General features: G+C 39.5%; 1 protein-coding gene across 1 annotated transcript; it reads left to right on the top strand.

Moving 5' to 3' along the window:
• Positions 1–6,628: 6,628 nt before the first annotated feature.
• LOC110201851 (olfactory receptor 10T2) lies at positions 6,629–7,573 on the top strand. Its single transcript, XM_020977723.1, has one exon. The coding sequence runs from the start codon at positions 6,629–6,631 to the stop codon at positions 7,571–7,573; it is 945 nt and encodes a 314-aa protein (XP_020833382.1).
• The last annotated feature ends 13,493 nt before the right edge of the window (positions 7,574–21,066 follow it).

The raw sequence follows: 21,066 nt of genomic DNA, 5'->3' as shown, positions 1-21,066 counted from the left end.
CCAATCATTGCTCCTAATGAGTTCTGCTTTCCCAGGTCAATAACGTGTCTTCCATATGGCAGTCATTCATGTACTTACCCCCCTCGTCTTCTCATATCAAGGCTAAAAAATGTTCTGGTTCCTCCAACCTCTCCCCTTAAAGAAAGGTCTTTGGGCCTCGGTTTCCTCATCTATGAAATGAGGGAATGGGGCTTGATAATCACTAAAGGTCCCTTCCACATTTAATGTTCTGTTCTAGAACAGCCAAAGAAAATATATAGAAGGCCCTTGTATACAGCTTCTACTTGACCATCATAAGTAAGGATAAGCAGAGCCTCAGTTTCCTTATCTTTAAAAAAGGGATGATGATACTTACCCCTCATGGCGTTGTGGTGAAGAAGATGTTTTGTAACCAATAAAGTACTATGTAAAAATAAGTTTGCTAATTCTTGAGAAAGCATAGTACAATCAAAAGAAAATAGCTTTTGGAGTCAGAGGACCCAAGTCAAGGACCTCTACTAGGAGGGAGCTATCAAAATTATACTTGAGCAAATTAGTCTTCAAGTATATGTTGATAGAGGAATTTGAAAGCATAAGAATAGTAAAACAATACTTTTTTTAAAAAAAAGAAATTAACTTGGAGCATTTTTAGAACATCTAAAGTACTGAAGTAAAATAGCTGAATACTTAGAAAGCAGGAAAGATTGAAATCAAGCCATGGTACCAGACTCACAAATCCCAGGCTACAGCAGCAACAGCATCAGCATCAGCATCATCATAAATAGCAACAACATTTCTAGAGCATTTTACAAAGTATTTACCCTTTAATAGCTAGCATTTATATAGTTTTAAGGTTTCTTAGCATTTGATATGTCATTTGACTCTCACAACAACCCTGGGAGGTAAACGCTATTATTATCTCCATTTTATGGATGAGGAAACTGAGGCATAGAAAGGTTAAGTGATTTGTCCAGGATCACACAGCTATTAAATGTCTGAGGCTGAATTTAGACTTAGGTCTTTTTGACTCCAAGTCTCAAGCTTTATCCACAGCACCACTTAGATGTAGGTAAACTATAGCTATAAATATTGTTACCCTATTTTTTTTTGGCTAGGCAATGGCGTTAAGTGACTTGCTCAGGGTCACACAGCTAGTAAGTGTTATTATGTATCTGAAGCCGGATTTGAGCTCAGGTCCTCCTGAATCCAGGGCCAGTGCTCTATCCACTGCGCCACCTAGCTGCCCCTTTATTACCCTATTTTAAAGACAAGGAAACTGAGTCCTAGAAAGGTGAAGTAACTCACCCATAGTCACATAGCTAATGTGCTACTATAAAGATTCAAACCCAAGTTCCTTGACTTTAAATCTAGTACTTTAAAAACAAATTTGATGATGCAAATGAAACAGTGAAACTTTAACATTGCTATTCTGCTTAGTTAGAAACATCACCAAAACCTTATTTCTGTTCTTTAGGGATATGTGTTTTCACAGGTCTGGTTGTTGTCATTTCACCTTAGAGAAGAAAGCCTTTATGAGTTACTACAGCCAATACAATTTCAGAAATGGAAATGGAGGCAGACCCGTTCTGATCCACACAGCTAAACTTACCACTTCTGGCTGGAAAGGGAATAAAGGGGATAGAGTTCTTAATTTCTTTTTAAAATACTTTACTACGTGCTTAGTGATCACAAAATCAATGGTGCCACTCAGGAAAAACCACAAGACCCGCAGAGATGCCCAGCCATAACCACTAGAACAGTGGAGTGATGCCCAGGAGGGACAAGGAGGATAGAGCAGTGCGATAACAACAGAGGACAACAGCAACCCCATACTATAGAAAGGTAAGTTGCCCTGGTGATCATAATAATAATGATATGTAATACTTATATAGCACTTTAAGCTTTGTAAAACAGTCTACACTTAACTCATTTGAACCTCACAACAACCTTGAGAAGTGCTATTATTATCCCCATTTTACAACTGAGGAAGCTAAGGCTCAAAGTTATCAGCAAGTAAGTATCTGAGATTGGATTTGAACCAAAAGTCTTCTTGACTCTAAGTCTGGCCTGCTGTTCATTATATCATCTAGCTGCTCACATGGACTACTGGCCACATGGGCTCTCTCCATGTGGGTTACCAGATCATGCATGTACTCTGCATGTATGTCCTTCCATCAGGTGATATGATAATCTGCTTGAGAGTATACCCCATTTATTCATAGAGGAAATAGTGTCTTGTCACTTTATTTGCTATATCATTTTATTAAAAGTCTTTGATTTTGAGCTAATATGCCCATTGATTGGTAAGAGTCCCCACATTAGTGGAGACTCAGGAGCAGCATGGAATTTTTTTGCTTGTTGTTTAGTCATTCAATCATTTCCAACTCTTTGTGACCCTGTAGACCACACTCTCTGTGGGGTTTTCTTGGCAAAGATGCTGGAGTGATTTGCCATTTCCTTCTCCAGTGGATTAAACAGAGGTTAAGTGACTTGCTCACGGTCACACAGCTAGTGAGTGTCTGAGGTCTGATTTGAACTCAGGACTTTCTGACTCCAGATTGTAGCACTCTATCCACTGAGCCACCTAGCTTCCTCCAAATAGGAATTTACCATATCTCAAACCTGGGGTGACTCTTTGGAGGCCCAGGTATGAGAAGGAGTGATTCAGGTACTACATAAATAATTCATGAATAATCCACACATTTGTTCAAAAAATAAGAATTGAGTAACTTGCTCTCCTTCTTAGAACTTTCTGATCATTCTGACAGTGACTAGAATTCTATTTCCTACAGGAAGCTGCCTGGATTAATGAAAGGAGGCGAAACTATTTTGTTTTGTTTTGTTTTTTCTCAGGCCCTGTACTACCTACTATGCTTTGGAATTCCCCCAACCAGACCCCCTCCTGCACTTATCTCTACCACCACCCCACCATGTATCTGTCTGCCGCATTTATTTTGTCAGTTGTGTGAAATGTACTTATTTGACTTTATATGTATGATAGGCAAGAGTGTACTTGTAAATATTTAGCCAGCTTTCCAAATGTATACGTGCATGTGTATTTATATACATATATGTGTGTGTACATATATGTATACATGTGCATGTATGTATGTGTATATGACATACTTCGAGTTTAATTTGCATTATTATCATTTTCTCCATCACTTTCTTAAGTATACCTAATCAACAGAAAAGTAAATAAAGCTCTGATTTGTAGCATTTGCTGATTTCCAAGCGGATAAATGTTCACATTGAAAATTTAACAATTAGCTCTCTCCAGCTCCTGCTGGTTCCAGCATGGCTCTGCTTAAGTATAAAGTACTTAAAAGTACTTAAAGTACTGATTTCTTGATAACCCTGTAAAGCAGGCAATGCAAGTGTTACTATCTCCATTTCAAAGGTGGGGGAGAAAGTGGGAGCAGTTGTGTTGTAGAGGAGAACCCTGGATTTGGATTCAGAAGACCTGATTTAGCCTGTGGATTCTATCACCTATTAGGCAAATGACCCTCCATAAGCCAAAGCCTCTCTAAGCCTAGGTTTCCTCCATTGAAAAATAACAGATGATAATTGTACTGTTATAGACCTACTTCACAGGAATGTAGGGAAGACCCAATGAGGTATAATCCACCAAGTACTATATAATAAGAGTTCACATGCAAATTGCTTCCTCCTGATCACAAATAACTCTCCTGATAATAATTCTAATATTTAGATCTTGAAAGTATTATTATACCCATTTTACAAAAGATGAAGCTAAAATTTAGAAATTTAGAAAGACTGATAAATACTGATAAAGACTGATAAATAAAAGTATATTATACTTATAAAAATGTATATTGATGGGAAAGCAAGACATATGGGTTTCTAGTCCTCAAGATTCTTCCAATCATCTTGGAGGGGAGGATGTCATAGAAATAAGGACTAATTTTTTTCCCCTATTCTTTTGGTATCTTCTCTTCCTTCCTTCAAATACTTTGAAAATCAGTCCGGCAATGCACTCAAAATTAAGTCATCTCCAGTACAGACCTTGCTTGATCTAATTCAACTATTTTCGTCACCTTTCTCCTCTTCACTCCCATTTCCACTTCCTCTAGAGTCACACATGAGGTTGTTAAACATGGGATGCAGTGGTGACATTCTTCTTGGTGGTGAGAAGAGTTTATAATTTAAAAATTCCAGCACATATTTTCCATCTGTCTGATGTCCTCCCAATTCCATCCTTAAATGTCCTCATGATGACCTGGCCTGCTGTTTTATGACTGCAATTCAAATAATAATATAAGCCTTACTGTGTGCCAGACACTGTGCTACGTACTTTATGATTATGATCTCCTTTGATTCTCACAACAACCCTGAGAAGTAAGATCTAGTATTATTCCCATTTTAGACATGAGAAAACTGAGGCAAACAGAGGTTAAGTGTCTGGGGCTGGATTTGAACTCAGGTCTACCCTAACTCCAAGCCCAGTGCTCTACCCACTGCACCTCCTAGCTGGTCCATAGAATAGTTGACTATATATGAATAGTGTATATGAACAGCTGCCTCATGGAATAGTCTGCAAAGAATTAAGACCAAAGGCCACCCAAAAGGCAAAAAAAGTAGTGCATGGTGGGTAAAACAGGGCAAAACATTTTACCAACAAGGAATAATAAAGGATGTAGATATACAATATACAATGAGCATAAAGGATGCCATTCAAAAAATGTATCATCAAAGTAGAAAATGGGCTAATATGGTGACAGTGGTGAGAGTTGGGAATGAACAGCCCATGTGATCCCATGGTAATCTTGCAAATTCAAGAGAAAAAACAGGGAGGTCTTTAACATATTGGATGTACTTCCTATGGGAAGGTGATGGGGAAATATCAACAAGAGTCTTACAGGATGATCAGACATGGATTAGTTGAGATCTGCATCACTGGTGGTAGTACCAACATCGGTGAGAACATAGATGCCTTTGTGTATCATGGAGTCATAGAGTTTGAAGCAAAAGTAATTTCTATTTCACTTTGGAATTCATTATATCATTTGAGGAGACAGGTTATTGACCAGCAATATATGTAACTCAAACTAATATTAAAACACTTGAATACTCTGTGCATGAACCCCATGTTTGGTGATAGAAATGCCCAGAAGAATTTGAAGGAAAAACTGGGTTCCAGTCCTGGTTTCACAACTCATAAGATGCATGTCCTTAGGTAATGTGCTCTGGAAAAGGAAGTAATGGGCTGATGTTAATCATTTATTGACAATATTTGCCAGTGTCACGAATTATCATCTTCAGCACTTCAAATGTCCCCTCACTGATGTGCACAGTTCCTTCCATAATATAGATCACAGCCCATTCATCCTATCTATTACTTCTTACCCTACATAACTCTTGTCTATGTCCTCCTATAAATCTTCCCCCAAGGAGTCCACCTAATGTTAAGGAGGGTGTAGCTGACATTGTGTGGATCACACAGGCTATCCATCTGGTTTCCCTCACTCAAATGATATGTCTACCCTCTTTTTCAGGCTTATAACTATCTGATGGTATTCTATGTCTTCTGTACAATTCTTCATTAGCAATATGTTGCAGACTTCTCGTGCCCACCATATGCCTATCCATTATGCTTTGGGTGTCCTTCAACTTTAAGTTTTCAAAAGCCACATGTTTTTTCTTCCAAGTCTTTAGTACCAATCAATCATTCTAGCCTCTTTAAGACATTAAGCTTAGTTGGATATGACTTTTTCCTAACCAACCCATGTTGGATCCTAGTGATTACCTTTTCTTTTCTACATGCTCATATATTTTTGCACTATGGCTCAACTCACCATCTTTGTGTTCAAAACACCCCTCTCTGGTCACCACTCTCTTATATGTATTGTTTTCTTTTATTAGAATATAAGCTCCTTGAAGGCAAAGACTATCTTTCTTTTTTGTATTCACATCCCTAGCACTAGGAACATGATAAACATTTAATGAATGCTTTTTAAAAATTTTATTTATTCACCAGAACCACAAATAAGTTATCAAAAGTTGGCCATAATTCTTAGTATTCTATGACTCAATTAGTACTTATAATAAAGGCTTAGAAAGGGGAATCAGTGTGGTGCAGTGGATAGAACCCTAAGTTGGAGGCAAGAGGCCTTCCTGGGTTTGAACCTCAGCTTGGTCACTTGCTGATTATGTGACCATGGACTGTATAAAGTAGGGTATATTGGTACCCTCTTAAGAGTACTATGAATTATTAGCATTATTATCCCCATTTCATTGGATGAGGAAACTGAGGTTATGAAGTTACACTTTTTGCCCAACATCACACAGCTAATAAATGATAGAGCCAAAATCTGAAGCTAGATTTTTTTGGTGTGGTCCAAGTCCTTCACTACTCTGTTCCTCTACTCTGTCCACTACTCAGTTCCTCACCTTGCATTTGTTGTGTACAAAGTATTTTTTTAAATTTTCCTGTGCTATAGAAGATGAGTTCTCATCATTCTACTGTGCTTTATGGTTACATCCTCTGTGTAAGTCACTTCCCAAGGTTGAACTTGAGGATGTGTAAGGCCCTTTCCAATTCTAAAGCATAAAACGGTAATAATGAAAATTATAATGATGACAACTCTAACCCATTGATTTAATTTATTCCTAGAAAGAAGTTGCTAAGATGCAAAGAATCAACCAAACCACTAGGGTCACCAAGTTTATACTCGTGGGTTTCTCCAGCCTTGGTGAGTTACAGATGCTACTCTTTGTGATCTTCCTACTTCTCTACATGACAATTCTGCTGGCCAATGCCACCATCATGACTGTGATCCATTGCAGCCGGTCCCTCCACACTCCTATGTATGGCTTCCTTTTCATCCTCTCTTTTTCTGAAACCTGTTATACCTTTGTCATCATCCCCCAGCTCCTGGACCACTTGCTCTCTGACACCAAGGCCATCTCTTTTGTGGCCTGTGCCACCCAACTCTTCTTCTTTCTCAGCTTTGCATGCACCAACTGCTTCCTCATTGCCGTGATGGGCTATGACCGTTATGTAGCCATCTGCTTCCCCCTGAGATACATGATCATCATGAACAAGAGGCTGGGGCTGGGACTTGTATCTGTGTCTGGTGCAACAGGATTCTTCATTGCCCTGGTGGCCACCAATCTTATCTGTGACATGCCCTTCTGTGGCCCCAACAGGGTCAATCACTATTTCTGTGACATGGCACCTGTTATCAAACTGGCCTGTACAGACACCCACGTGAAGGAATTAGCTCTATTCAGCCTCAGCATCCTCGTCATTATGGTTCCCTTTGTGCTAATTCTAATCTCCTACGGCTTCATCGTCAACACCATCCTTAAGATCCCATCAGCTGAAGGGAAGAGTAAAGCATTTGCTACCTGCGTCTCCCATCTCACTGTAGTCATTGTGCATTATGGATGTGCCTCCATTATCTACCTCCGGCCCAAATCCAAGTCTGCATCAGACAAGGACCAGTTGGTGGCAGTGACCTACACGATAGTGACTCCTTTGCTCAACCCCCTTGTGTACAGCCTGAGGAATCAGGAGGTGAAGGCAGCACTGAAGAGAGTCTTCTTGAGGCCATCAGACAAGTTGATCTGAGGGAGTCAAGTTTTAGTTTGTAAAGGGTGGGGGAAATTATCTAAGGTATGCCCTCCACCATGCCTCAGGCCCATTTCTTCAAAGGCTCAGGGCACTCTCTCCTTTCCATCTTGGAAAAGAACAGACAAATGTGAGTTATCCTACACAGTATTGTGAACATGCCCTATTGCTCCATGGGTGTGATTTGATCCTCAGCATATTTTAGTGGAAAAAAGTGCTTGACTTGGAGTCAGAGGGCCTGGGTTCAAATCCCTAGCTAGACTTACAATGTATATGACCATGGGCAAATCTCTCAACCTCTCTGGGTCTGTTTCTCATCTTAAAATGAGGCTGGAGAATGGAGCCAAGATGGTGGAGAAAAAGCAGCTACCCACCTGAGCTCTCCCCAAAATGCCTCTAAACACCTTTAAAAGATTCCATAAAACAATTCCTGGAATGACAAAACCCACAAAAAGATGGAGTGAAATAATTTTCCAGGCAAAGACAAGTTAGAAGTTTGTCAGGAAAGGTCACACTCAGGTAAAAGTGTAGCACAGTCCAACACAAGCTGCACCAGTGCAGACCAGGCCCCAGCAAATCAGAAATAGGGCTTGGGAGCCACTGAATCAGCAACAGCAGCAGCTTCTTCCAGAACTCTCAACCCACAGATGGTAAGGCAATCACACAACTGGTCAAAAGGAGATCATAGGGGTCTCTTTGCTGGCACTGGGGGACAAGACTCTGTTGCTTTGCCCATACTCAGATCTGGGTCACAGTCCCAGGTGGCAGTTCCAGGGTGTGAAGGAGCACTAGCCCATCAGAGCTTGCATCCACAGTGGAATAGGGACTCCCATCACAGTTCCAGGGCATAAAAGAGTACTTGTGGTCATTCATAAACCAGAGCACAGGCCAGGAGAGCAGTAAATGCACCTCTCCTTAGATTACACCACCTTGGAAGAACTGAAAACTTACAGGTCCCTAGAAGTATATCTGAAAACAGCTGTACTGCAAAAATGAGCAAACAATAGAAAGTTACTAGGGTGACAAGGAAAATCAAAACACACACTCAGAAGAAGATAACAAAGTAAAAGCTCCTACATCCAAAGCTTCCAAGAAAAATATGAATTGCTCTCAGACCATGGAAGAGCTCAAAAAGGATTTTGAAAATCAAGTAAGAGAGGTAGAGTAAAAATTGGGAAGAGAAATGAGAGTGATACAAGAAAATCATGAAAAAAAAAGAGTCAACAGCTTGTAAAGGAGATACAAAAAAAATAATGAAGAAAGTAACACCTTAAAAAATATAATAGGCCAAATGATAGAAGGGGTCCAAAAAGCCAAAGAGGAGAAGAATGTCCTGAAAAGCAGGATTGGCCAAATTGGCGGGGGGGGGGCACAAAAATTAACTAAAGGAAAAAAAAACTCCTTAAAAAGTAGAATAGGCCAAATGGAAAAGGAAAGCTCAGTGAAGAAAATAAACCGTTAAAAGTTAGAATTAAGCAAATTGAAGCTAAAAACTTTAAGAGAAATCAACAAAAAAAAAACCAAAGGAATGGAAAAAAGATGACAATGTGAAATATCTCATTGGAAAAACAATTGAACTGGAAAATAGATCCAGGAGAGAGAATTTTTAAATTATTGGATTACCTGAAAACCATGATCAGAAAAAGAGCCTAGACATTATCTTCCAAGAAATTATCAAGGAAAACTGTCCTGATATTCTAGAACCAGAGGGTAAAATAGAAATTAAAAGAATCCATTGATCACCTCCTAAAAGAGATCCTCAAAGAAAAACTCCCAGGAATATTATAGCCAAATTACAGAGCAATCATAACAGTGAAAAAAAAGTTTTGAAGCAAGTTTCTCTGATAAAGACCTCATTTCTCAAATGAGAACTGAGTCAAATTTATAAAAATAAGAGCCATCCCCCAATTGATAAATGATCAAAAGATATGAACAGTTTTTTAGATAAGTAATTGAAGCTATTTGTAGCCATATGAAAAAATGCTCTAAATCACTATTAATTGGAGAAATGCAAATTAAAACAATTCTGAGGTATCACCTCTTACTTATTAGATTGGCTAATAGGACAGAAAAGGAAAATTACCAATGTTGGAGGGGATATGGGAAAAATGAGACATTAATTTACTCTTGCTGGCTTTGTCAACTGATTCAACCATTCTATAGAGTAATTTGGAACTATGCCCAAAGATTATAAAACCATGCATACCCTTTACTATGTCTGTATCCAAAAAGAGATTTAAAAAAGGAAAAGGACCTTTACAAAAATATTTATAGTAACTCTTTTCTGGTGAAAAAGAATTGGAAATTAAGGGTATGTCCATCAATTAAGGAATGGCTGAATAAATCTTGCTATATGATTGTGATGGAATATTATTGTGCTAAAAGAAATGATGAGCAGGATGCTCTCAGCAAAACCTGGAAAGACTTACATGTGATACAAAGTGAAATGTATTGTGTACAAAGTAACATCAATATTGTAAGATGATTAGCTGTGAATGATTTAGCTATTTTCAGCAATCCAGCAATCCAAGACAACTCTGAAGGACTTATGATGAAAAATGCTGTCCATCCCCAGAGAAAGAACTGATGGTATCTGAATACAGCATATTTTAAAACTTTCTTTATTTTTCTTGAGGTTTCTTTTGGTCTATGTTTTCTTTCACAACATGACTAATATGGAAATATGTTTTGCATAACTACATGTAGATAATCTATATGAATTGCTTGCCTTCTCAATAAGGGGGGCGGGGAAGGAGGAAGGTAGAGAGAATTTGGAACACAAAGTTTTAAAAATGAATATTAAAGAATTGTTTTCACATGTAATTTGGGGAAAATAAAACACTAAATTTTTAAAATAACCATAAATAAATAATAAATAGATAGATAGATAATTAAATGAATAAATAAACATAGATGGATAAGGCTAGGCTAGATGTTCTCTGAAGTTTTAAATCTATTATCCTAAAATGAACCTCACTTTGCCCTTCCAATATTTTTCAAAATAAAATCTGTAAGAAGGTTCAACAAACATAGGGTCTATGGAAATTTCCCCAAATATATAATGGGTATATATACATATATGGATATATGTATATTTACATATGTAAATATATAATGGAAAGAACACTTGAATTTTAAGTCAGAGGACCTAGGTTCAAATCCTGATTCTGTTCAGTTGTCATTTGTAAAATGAAGGGGTTGGACTAAAAGAGGATCTCTAAGATCCCTTCTGGCAGGATGTGGAAGAGTTGGAAGAACCCTCACATTCAAGGAAGAAAATCCCAGATGTTTTTCCCCACAAAGGCAACCCAATCAAGCAATCAATAAAAAAGTATTTATTAATTGTATGCCTGGTGCTGAGGATACAAGTATTAAGGATGAAACAATCCTTACTCACAAAGAGCTAAATACATACAGCATAAGTATAAAGTGAATAAACACAAACCCATACAAAATAGTTCAATACAAGACAGTCTGGGATGGAAGATATTAATAAAGTAGTTTGGGAGGGCCAAGAAAGGGAGAGGGAAGGAGGGAGTCCATTGCAGGCAAGGGGTAGGGCCACTGCAAAAATACAGAGGTGGAAGATAGAAGAGAGGACAGACTAGGGGAAGGGATATTCAGAATGCATGCCATCTTGGGTGGGGGGAGGGGTGAGATGGGGTGAAAATTTGGAACTCAAAATCTTGTGCAAGTAAATATTGAAAACTGAAAATAAATAAATTTACATGTGTGTGTATGTATATATATTTTTATATATTATTTATTATATTATATATTATATACACATATATTCAATATATATTATTTATATATATATATATATATATGAATACAGAGGTGGAAAATAGCATGTCATGTGTGAGGAACAAGGAGAAGGCCAGTTTGGCAGGATCACAGAGTAGAAGAGGGAGAATAATGTCTGCTGAAGTTGGAAAGCTAGTGGGGTTTTCAAAGCTAAATGGAGAAGTTTATCTCTTGTCCTAAAGGTAACAAAAAAGCAAAAAGAGTGAAACGATCTTAAAGCCACAATCCATTGGTCTGGTTCACTGGCTACTGGGCAGGCCAGACTCAGTCTGGCCGAGGACTCTGTCTTAATTCCATAACGAGATAAAGTCCCAGAGATGAGACTTGAGGAGACAGGCAAAAGCTGCCACTAATTGGCCCTGAAAGAGAAGAGTGGAAACTAAGCCAAATCCTTTCCAAAGGCCCTGCTTCCCTTCTTTTTCTGAAAAACAGGGACTATTTGAAAAAATACCTGATTGACCCCTAGCATCCCACAGCAAGGACCAAAGCAAAGCAAATCCTCTCCAAATGTGGGAAGCCAATGAGAACTATATTTCCTCCCAGGAATTTAGCTAGGGATGAGTAGTATATTTATTTATGTAAATTAACTCCATAAATCTCACTTTTTCCCACCCTGGCCCTCATTCATATTAGAGCAGGAGAGCTGGGCTCATTCCCCAAAGAAACTCCATTAAAGGAAGAACTGGTGGAAGATCTGCTGAGCAGACCAGATCCAAAGGGGACTTAGTAGCCAGAGATATTGATGTGGGGTTGGGGTAGGGGGGATAGAGTGGAGGTGATATTGTTCTCAAAAAGAGCTTGGCAGTGACCCCAGGGCTACAGCAACCACCAAACCAGGAGAGTGGAAACTCCAACCTCCCTATCCCTCTCCCTCCAGGGATTCTATGGTTCTGGGTAGAGGTCAGGCTAGATTTCTTCTGAATGGTTGAGGGATCATCATTTGTAAAATTGGAATAATAACCTTTGCAATATAAACCTCACTGAGACCTTTGTCAGTATCAGGGTAGTTGGAGGAAAAAAATTATATGTATGTATATGTAGATAGATAGATAGAGGGCACAGGGTGAGCTGAAGATTAAGGGGTCATATCTGGAGAATAAAATTAAAGGATGAGAGAGGATTATACTCGGAGAAGAAGAAAGGGAGAGGTAGAATGGGGTAAATTATCTCACACAAAAAAACAGAAAAGTCTCTTACAGTGGAAGGGGAAATGGGGGAAGGTGAGAGGGAATGAGTGAATCTTATTCTCATAGGATTTGGCTTAAGGAGGGAATAACATACACATTCAATTGGGTATGGAAATCTGTCTTACCCTACAGGAAAATAGGGGGAGAAGGGGACAAGAAAGCAGGGGGATGATAGAAAGGAGGGCAGATTGGGAAAGGGGGTAATCAGAAGTAAATACTTCTGAGGAGGGACAGAGTCAAAAGAAAGAATAGAATAAATGGGAGGGCAGGATAGGATTAAGGGAAATAGAGTTAGTTTTTCACAACATGTCTACTATGGACATGTTTTGCATAACTGCACATGTACAACCTATATTGAGTTGCTTGTCTTTTCAATGAGGGTGGGTTGGGAGGGAGGAAGAGAGAAAATTTGAAATCTAAAGTTTTAAAAACATATGTTTAAAAAAAATGTTTTCACATGCTACTGGGAAATAAGAAATATAGGAAATGGGGTACAGAAGTCTATCCTGCCCTACAGGAAAATAGAAGGGGAAGGGGATAAGAGAAAGGGAGAGAGATAGAAGAGAGGACAGACTAGGGGAAGGGATATTCAGAATGCATGACATCTTGGGGTGGGGGGAGGGGGAAGATGGGGTGAAAATTTGGAACTCAAAAACTTGTGAAAGTGAATGTTGAAAACTAAAAATAAATAAATTTATATTAAAAAAATATAAACCTCACTGAACCATTTTGACAGAAGCCCTTTGTAAAGCTTAAAGCACTATGTAAATAGAAGTGAATGTTCTACAATTTAACAAATGTATATTAAATGCTTACTAAGTGCAAATCCTTCTTAACAACTTCATCATTACAAGATTATTACCCCACACTCCCCTCACTCACAAAAGCTGCCAACAAGATTGGGACTTGACCTTGGGGCAAGAGGCATTGGTATTTGGTCACCAGTCTGGCAAGCAGTGAAAATACGTAGAGGTTGTTAGTAATTTTCTTCTCAAAGATGCAAGCTGGGATATAGGCAGGGGTGTGCTGGAGTCAGTTTTAAGAGGCTTGGGAAAGATTATTCAGTTTTTAGTGTGAGCATTTACACTTCAGAAAACAGCAATAGCCACAAATCAGAGCTTGCCTTCTTGTTTTGCTGATTTCTACACTTAAGATAGTAGTCAACTCTCAACATTCTCTGGGTTGACTTTAGTGAGCCTTAGCGTGATTTTATTAGGAACCTCATTTGCACTTTCCTGTTAGCAAACAGGCTTATTCCCAGCTATCCAGGGGTAGAGTGGAGGGGCCGGGGCGGGGGGGGGGGGGGGGGGGGGAAGAGAGGGGCGGGGGGGGGGCGATGAAAGAGAAGAGCCTTGTGGGCAGGTTTATATTTACAAAAAGGAGGAAAGTATTTGTAAAAGTGTTCCCAAAAAGTGCTAAATGAACTTCTCAAGTGTGGGATAAGAAAATTGAAAACATGGAAAAGCGGTTAAGCTTATGGGTAAATGAGATCGTGGTTACCCTGTCCTTTCTCCAGCGCTCCCACTGGGAGTGAGCATCCTGCCTCCCTCGCTGGCCATGACGCAGGGCTCCTGCCTGCAGAGAGTGGGTCTGAGAGACCCAACAGCAGTTCCAAGCTCAGACAGGGCCCGGAATCTCCCAGAGCCATGTGCTTCTCCCAAGGGAACAATTCTACCACAGCGACTAAAGGGAGATTACAGTTAGCAGATTCCCCACTCCAGAAGAAACCTTGGGTTTCTTCTGACATGCTACCCCTGCCTCTTCCTTGCATTGTATGGGTTATTTTATGATTACTATCTTAGGAAAAGTGCATATTATCTGAATTAGAGTTTTGTTATAACTCTTTTTGTTATAAAGAATTGTATGCACAGAAGTGCATTTTCAGCAGCCTCTAGCAAAAGATTACAGTTTTTGGTGGTGGAGGAAACCTAACCCCTCTATTTCCCATAGGTTCAATGCACTGTATCAACATTCACGTCTTTTCAACTTTCTCTGTTTTCTAGGAACTTTGCCCCAGTGAAAATTGAGGATTAACTCTATTTATAATGCAAATCAAATTTTTTAAATGTATGTGAATCTTCCTCCCCAGCACGGTGAAACATTTAGTAGCACACCCCCTTTCCCTGTCCCCCTCTTCTCCCCCCCACCCCCCGTTTCTCTCTGTAAATAGTGCTTGAGCTCAGCAGGAGTGCGATAGCAGGCTCAGTGAATGAAGTCATCTGCAGACTGGAGACCTGGCGATTGGAAAATAACAATAAGAAGAAGAATAACAGTTATCCCTTCCACATCGTGGCAGATACGGGTACTGCCCCTCTGCATCTGGAAAATCCACATGAAATTTTTTGGCCTTCCTTTTGTAAACAAAGAAGTCTGATTTTTTTTTCTTTTTCTTTTATGTATTTTTTACAGTACTTAATCGTAAAATTTGGGTTGATATTGTATAATACTGTACATATATTTTATGCATTTCTGAGTTTCTAAATTTTTTTATATGTCATCTAATGGCTTTTGTGTGTCATCTGCAGCTTCTGCAAAACTCCCCAAAAACTCCCACTTAATTTTTTATGCCAACCCACAATATATAGAAACCATGATGGGGAAAGTGGAAGGAAAAGCTATAGTAGTAGTAGTAGTAGTAGTAGTAGTAGTAGTAGTAGTAGTAGTAGTAGTAGTAGTAGTAGTAGTAGTAGTAGTAGTAGTAGTAGACGAATTTATATGGTAATTTAAAGTTTACAAAGTGCTTTATAACCATTGTCTAATTTTAGCCTCACAACACCACTGGATATGTCACAAATTGCTTTTAGAGATGGGCCTGATGTTAACATCCTGTTAGTTCAGGTTTATTATTGGGACTAAATGAAGCACTAGTAGGTCATTGAATAATTAATAAAACATTTACTTAGACCTAAATGGCGAGAATATGTAATAAGAATACAGTTGCACTTAGGTGTTATAGATCTAGCCAGCCCCACCTTCCATCCCATCTCCAAATATAGAAATGTTCCTGGTTAGCAGGGAATGTTGGGGTGACTCCAGTGGTCTGCAGACATCTACCAAGTCTGAGAAGCCCCAACTATATGGATGGAGCTTTTAAACCCCTACAGGACTAGGAAGCCAGTCAACACAAGAGACCATCAATGGAGGCATACCTTGGATCTTGTCATCCCCAGGTCAATCAAGTCTTATCCTTATCCCCTTTTCCCATGTGGAGTGAAAGAGGGGGAGAGAAAGAAAAAGAGAGAGAAGAAACCCTGCTAGATAATGTTCCTTTCACATACCACTCCCATTGTAGCAAGGTCCTAACAATGTTCTAGAGAACCTTCCACTATTTAAATGTGTTGAGGACTTTTAGTGGACAATCCTACTAGCATAGACAGTACTAAAGGAGGAAAAAAAGAACAAAAAATTTATAGACCTCACCCTAAACATCACACACACAAAAAAAGAACAGAACAGAACAGAAACTGTGGAGAACAACAGCCAGAAATCCTAGGTTTTTTCCTTCCCATTTGAAAGGACCAAGTCTCAAATCTCAATGATCTGGTGAAGCCAAATGTCTACAGCTCATGAGTCTTCTAATACAAGATGGTAAGGATGAGCTGGAACAGCACTGTGAATAACAGGGACACAGCATAGATGATGACATCTCTAGCAGTTCTAAGTCCTGCATTATAAATCAGGGTCATCTATAGTAAAGAGGCTTACGAAGTCACAACTTTTTACATGCAATCCTGTCCCAGGATCTAAGTTGATAATGAGGTTCTCCCGATATTAACACCCTCTTAGTATTCCCTGGTTCACCAGAAAAGAAAAAATCCCTTACCAAAGCTGAAAGTCACATAAGGTGAAATAATATTTGACTAAGATTGCTAAACTGAACCTTTCTCAGCATTATAAGGATCTAAGACATTTCCAGAGGCTTCGGGATGGATAATGCTGTCCACATCCAAAGAAAGAACTATGGAAGTCGAATCGCTATCACTTTTTTTTACCTTCTGTTGAGTTTTGTTTCATCTTTCTGATGGTTCCTCGTATTGCTTTTAATTTTTACTTACAACTTCATTAATGTGAAAATATGTTTAACGGGTATGTAAATGTAAAGCCTATATCAGATTGTGCGCCATCTTGGGGAGGGTGGGGGGGAGGAAAAGGGAGAAAAATTTTCAACTCAAAAGCATATGGAAAAAATAAAAAAATTCAAATTTAAAAAAAAAAGAAAAGAAAAAAGAAATAATATAAAATGTTTGTCCCTTTAGAGGCCTCTGTAGAAGGGTTACTCCCATCTTCTATGAGGTCTAAATAAGCATTCTTCCCCCACCCCAGCCAGGGATCTAGAATTACTACCAAGACAGATTTCTAGTTGTATAGCAATAGTTTCAGCCCCCTCCCTATGCTATTAGAAAACAAGTCACCTCTTAACAATACCAATCCTTAGTCCTCCAGCTCCTTTCTGGGAAGGAGTTATTCAAACTACCCCAATGGAAAAAAAGTCTGTTAGTTGAGGGGGACCTGAGGCATTTCTCCAGGGTGTACACAGTCCTCTGAGGGGACAAGAACCTGGACATCAAAATCTCCACCACAGGGAAGCAATAAGAAAGAGGCAGAGAGGGTCATCTGGAATTACATCCAAAAATAGTCCATTCTTATCAGGCAAGATCCCAGAACTACAGGTCCAGAGAGACTTTCTCCTTCCTTGGGTGGCATAAATTTGTCACAGGCATGGCTGTGCAAAGGTTGGACACTTCACCTGGGTATATGTTGATGCAGCTATTGATTAGCAAGGGCAAACTTCTTGCTCTGAGATGAGAGGCTGCCATTTTGCCAGTTGGGGACACCTTGATAGTCACTTGGGTTGGTTGAATGTTCCAATGGGCACAAGAAGCCCAGTTGGAAAAAAATAGCAGCATTAGCTTTAGTTAGAGCAATACATGGTCCTGTGGCCTATACAACATAGTTGCTGTTGTTCAGTCACTTCAGCCATGTCCGACTCTTTGTGACTCCCATTTGGGATATTCATGGCAAGAATACTGGAGTGGTTTGCCTTTTCCTTCTCCAGCTCATTTTACAGATGAGAAACAGAGGCAAACAGGGTTGAGTGATTTGTCCAGGGTCACACAGCTAGTAAGCATATGAGGCCAGATGTGAACTCAGGAAGATAAGCCTTCCTGCTTCAGTCCTGGCACTCCATCTTGGCAGAGCCGCTCAACCAGGTTGAGGAAAACCAACAGACCTCAAATCCATCAGCATATTAGGGAAATGTCTGCTTTAAATATGTAAAGACTTTCCTTTGCAGAACTGGTAGATGAGAACAATTTGTTCCAATAGCCATAAAGACTACCTGAGGCAGGAGTGATGGGGCACTTATGGCTTGGCCAGACATAGAAGATCCCAAGATCATCCATTGCATCCTGAGCTATCACCAGTCCTTTTGCCTTTTGTCTCACTACTGGATTTTGATGACTCTGGAAGAGAGTGAAACTGATGACTTTGTACAACTCTGTCTCACTTCAACCCAATCCATATGCAAGTCAAGACATTACCCCTTGATGTCACTCATCCTCTTTGAAATGAAGGATGTTCAACATTCACAATCATAGCAGCATCTGTCTAATGTAAGCCATAGCAATCCTGACCTGCTCAAATTTCACCAGTTGAGCAGCCTACTCCTGTATAGTTATATAGCAGGGGAGGACTATTCTGGTAGGGCTCCACCCAAATCATGGTGTCTAATTGGAAGGCCATAAGTTAACAGGACATCAGGGAGCCATATAGATTCAATCTATTCATTTCCTTTGGGAACTTCACCCCTGGCTTTGCAGATTCCCTCCTAGGAATCCAGGTGTAATGAGAATTAATTTGCTTTTATGCAATCAGATGTGAATAACCCTATCTTGGTCACCAAAAAAAGGACAAAAGGTGGTCCTCATCTGGAACTTCTAATGACTTAGCTGACTCTATAGCACAAGCCCTTCAAGGACTCTCCAAGCCAATAAAACTCAGCTGTAGTGAGAATCTCAGCATTGGCTCTATTTGACCACACCCTGGAAACCATTGCTGCAGTAATTCACCAGTTTTCGGTTTGAACTTCTCGTTCAACCTTCCCATTCCTTGAAAGTGAAGGCCCACCCACCCCCTGCTCCCTCAGTAAAGATGATCTCTAACATCCTTCCTGGCCCTAGTATTTAGTACATTCCAGACCCTGCTCACTCGTAGCTTTATGGAAAGCTACTCCAGGTTCAAGGCATTTTGTGAGTCATCATGTACACCATCTGCATTAAAATCTTAGCTCATAAGCCCCAATTGATATGTTTTCTTTTACTTAACCAGAAGACACATTAGTTCAAAGCAACGAGTATCTAACCACATGAAGTATATACCAAAATAAGTAACAAAATCAATCATTTCACGTAGACATGTATATACTTCCCTCACTTAGGAGATATATATAAGGAACATGTGTGAACATGGAACACACATGCAAGAATATACATGTAGTGAACACATATGACCAAGGAACATACATGGAAAGATAACCCATACCTTTGATGCTATAGAGCAGAGGCTGGCAAATTATGGCCAGATCTTGTCTGCCACCTGTTTGATTTGTCCATCAAGCTATCTTCTTTCCCCACCTCTCCAAGTTCCAGAGAAAGCAAGAGCCCAGCCCCCTTCATCTTATATGTCTTAGGGATCTAAGACTCACACTCTGAGTCATCTGTTTTAGAGCTGCACAGGCTTATAGAACTTCTGCACTTTAGAACTACATTAAAAGCTTATTATTATTGGATGATGAGATCACAGGACCTAAAGGTGAAAGGAACCTTAGAGATTCTCTAGTCCAACCTCTTCTTTTGGTGCAATGGATAGAGCTTCGGACTTGACGTCAGGAAGACCTGGGATTGAATCCCACCGCAGGCACTAGTTGTATGACCCTTGTCAAGGCCCCTTTTGGGCTTCAGTTTCCTCATCTGTGGGGCAGCTAGATGGCACAGCAGTTAGAGGACCAGCCCTAAAGCCAGGAGGATCTGAGTTCAAATCGGAGCCCCAGACACTTATTAGCTATATGACCCTGGGTAAGTCACATAACCCAGTTTGCCTCTGTTTCCTCATCTATAAAATGAGTTGGAAAAGGAAATGGCAAACCACTCCACTATCTTTGCCAAGAAAACACCAAATGGAGTCATGAAGAGTAGGACATGAAGAAAACTTATACTTCCTCATCTGCAAAATCAGGGGGTTGGAAACAATAACCTCTAAGGTCCCTTCCAGCTCTAAAACTATGGTTCTATGATTCTATGAGGAAGTAATTTGCCCAAGGTCAGACAGTTAGTAAACGATAGAGCAGGGATTCAAATGTAGGTTCTCTATCTTGAAACTAAGTACCCTTTCCACTCTATCACAGTGTCTTTAATCCACTGCAATTCCATAGGCATGGATCAATGCAAAAATATCACAAACAGGCCAATCCATTATGGCAAGGCTATAACTTGTATCCATTTAGGTCAGAAAGAACAAGTCCTTGAAATGAAGCTCTTACTAACCAGTATCTTGTTAAGTAACTACCATCTGTGCCCCAAGTAATAGGACATGACTGTCAAAGAAATAAAAACAAAGGGAAATTTTGTAATTGCCTCAAAGAAATAATAGATCACCCTGAAATTCACATAGAAACACACACACACACACACACACACACACACACACACCACACTTTCCTTTATAGGCTCATCATTGTAAAAATAATCCATAGTTCTCATTATTCTGGAAAGCACATCATTAGGGTGCCAACAGGGTGATGAATTTTTGAACTTTGGCAACAGTTGAAGATCACCTACTAAGCTATAGAGGGGTCACAATCTATATCAGTGGAGGTTGTGTTCAAACTAAAAAAAAAATCATGGATCTTTGAAGAATTGATGTTTTTCAGTCTAACACTCAAGGCCCTCACCAATCTGACATCAACCAGCCCTATCACTGACTCTTCCCATCTATACACTATAACCAAAATGGGATACTGACTGTTCCTAACAAGTTTTGCCCTTTCCCACCTCTTAATACTTATTTGTACCACTCCTTCTGCCTGCAATGTCCTCTCTGTACTTATGAGAATGGTTTAAAAAAATCTGTCCTTGATTTGTATTATTTCACAATGTATCCATGAATTTCCTGAAGATCATATGATTTAGAGCAACAAGGGATGGTAGAGGTCATCTAGTCCCACCTCTTACTTTACAGATGAGGAAACTGAGAGCAGAGGAGATTTAGTCACTTATCAGTTATTCATTTTTATTCCCCCAGAAGGAGGACTGTATTCGCAGTTACAAAATTCTAAGAAGCAAACATACCCTTATCAGAAGGATAATCAAAACCGCAAACCAAACACCACAAAATAAGCATTGTAGTCACAGTTTAACAGACCAGGTAACACCTGCATGCTTCACTTCTTAATGATTCCTTTCATAGTTCCTTTGACATGGCCATGTAGTTTCTCTTATCATT

Source organism: Phascolarctos cinereus, unplaced genomic scaffold (genome assembly GCF_003287225.1).
Source record: "Phascolarctos cinereus isolate Bilbo 61053 unplaced genomic scaffold, phaCin_HiC Scaffold_5;HRSCAF=322, whole genome shotgun sequence".
NCBI classification, from domain to species: Eukaryota; Metazoa; Chordata; class Mammalia; order Diprotodontia; family Phascolarctidae; genus Phascolarctos; species Phascolarctos cinereus.
This window is presented reverse-complemented; position numbering and strand designations above follow the sequence as displayed.

Bases quoted from the DNA above. Each gene is read 5' to 3' on its own strand.
- LOC110201851 (XM_020977723.1), top strand. From the start codon at position 6,629: ATGCAAAGAATCAACCAAACCACTAGGGTCACCAAGTTTATACTCGTG.